At 48.5% G+C, this 1,337-nt stretch overlaps 2 protein-coding genes across 2 annotated transcripts in view; one reads left to right on the forward strand and one right to left on the reverse strand.

Annotated features, from left to right (window-relative positions):
• Positions 1–1,337, reverse strand: part of T265_08807 (hypothetical protein) — a gene marked incomplete at both ends in the record, with an annotated part of 13,412 nt that overhangs the window by 3,873 nt on the left and 8,202 nt on the right. The window lies entirely within an intron of this gene.
• Positions 949–1,337, forward strand: part of T265_08808 (hypothetical protein) — a gene marked incomplete at both ends in the record, with an annotated part of 77,779 nt that continues 77,390 nt past the window's right edge. Inside the window, one exon of the mRNA XM_009174715.1 lies at positions 949–1,092. Within this exon, the coding sequence (XP_009172979.1) occupies positions 949–1,092 (144 nt within the window). The remainder of the gene's footprint in view (positions 1,093–1,337) is intronic.

The raw sequence follows: 1,337 nt of genomic DNA on the forward strand, positions 1-1,337 counted from the left end.
GTATGGATTGACGTCATGTTTCGGACTAGATGTAAAATAGGTGTGCGCAAAATATAAAGGGTTATCACTCAAATGTTTTGTTAGAATAATAAAATTCAACAATTACTCGTGTGTACTCTGTGAATAGATTGAACAACGAAAAAATTTTTTCACGAATTTGCACGAGTCAAAAACGAAACCGATTTCGAACGTACCGCGCGATGAGATTGGACAAAGCAGTTTGTGCCCTAGCTTGAGAAGTATTGGTGTGCAACATTTATGGACCTCAGGTTGGACCATATCTTATCCGGGGAATTTTCCACTCAGTTGTCTAGCACTGCGAATCCTGAACCGGTTCCTTTGGTCTATAAACGCCTCCAGGTTTTCCCTCCTTTTCACTTCTCTTGGGTAATCCACATTTTAGCGTTCCTAAGTGCTCGGTAGCCAGTAGTAAGTAGGAGCCGACCTATCCCCATACAGAATGTAGGTTCTAAGCCTGCCCACCGCCATTGTGGTTGTGGCTGCCGCGTGACCAGTGGCTTACCGTGCCACAACTGCTTCGGGTGGTTTCAAACGAACTGCACGGGCCTCTACTTGGAACAGTATATTACATTGTCGGAACTATCCAGTGGCTACCGATATGTGTTGTCCGTTACCAAAGCCCGTCCGCATGTCTGTAACAAGCCCGTTGACCCCCCCCCCGACCCGGAAAACTTGGGCGAAAGCCTTGACCTTGTGAATCCGTGAATCTTCAGCTCTAACCCAGACTCCATCCTCCAACACAGCGCCTACCAACCGATTTCCTTTCTGCAAATTCATGGGCCAACTTGGGGCTAACGAGACATCCACTATCGGTATGTCGGGCTGGATAGTTATCGTCACTCAGGTGCCCGGTCCCATTCACTGGATCTCGAGAAAAACCAAAATTGCACGAAACCCTGACAGGTGTTCCTCCTGGTCGAGAGTACAATGCCAATACAATACAATACCGTCAGGCGTAGGCGTGGACTGAGAAGCCTGGCGAGTCCGGCAGCTATGGAGATAGAAGAAGCAAGAAATGCTGTGCACAATCTATGCCAGCTGATACGCGTAATGGGCCCAAAGAAGCCGCCGGTGAGCGAAATGATCTATGATACGAACGGCTCGTTTACCCGTGAAAAACAGCAGCGCCTGATTCATTGGACTAGAACTTGAAGACCAATTCAGTTGGCCACCTGCAGTTGCTCAGCCGAATTCCCGACTGGCAACGCAATCCTGGACCATGAACTGGGAGCCCTCGACGGCCTCAGAAATTAGCAAATGCGTTTTGTCCCCTAAGATTTGCTTAAGCGTCATAGAGCTGTGCTAGCCCTTATGAA

The sequence above is a fragment of the Opisthorchis viverrini genome (assembly GCF_000715545.1).
Source record: "Opisthorchis viverrini unplaced genomic scaffold opera_v5_237, whole genome shotgun sequence".
Lineage (NCBI taxonomy): Eukaryota > Metazoa > Platyhelminthes > Trematoda > Opisthorchiida > Opisthorchiidae > Opisthorchis > Opisthorchis viverrini.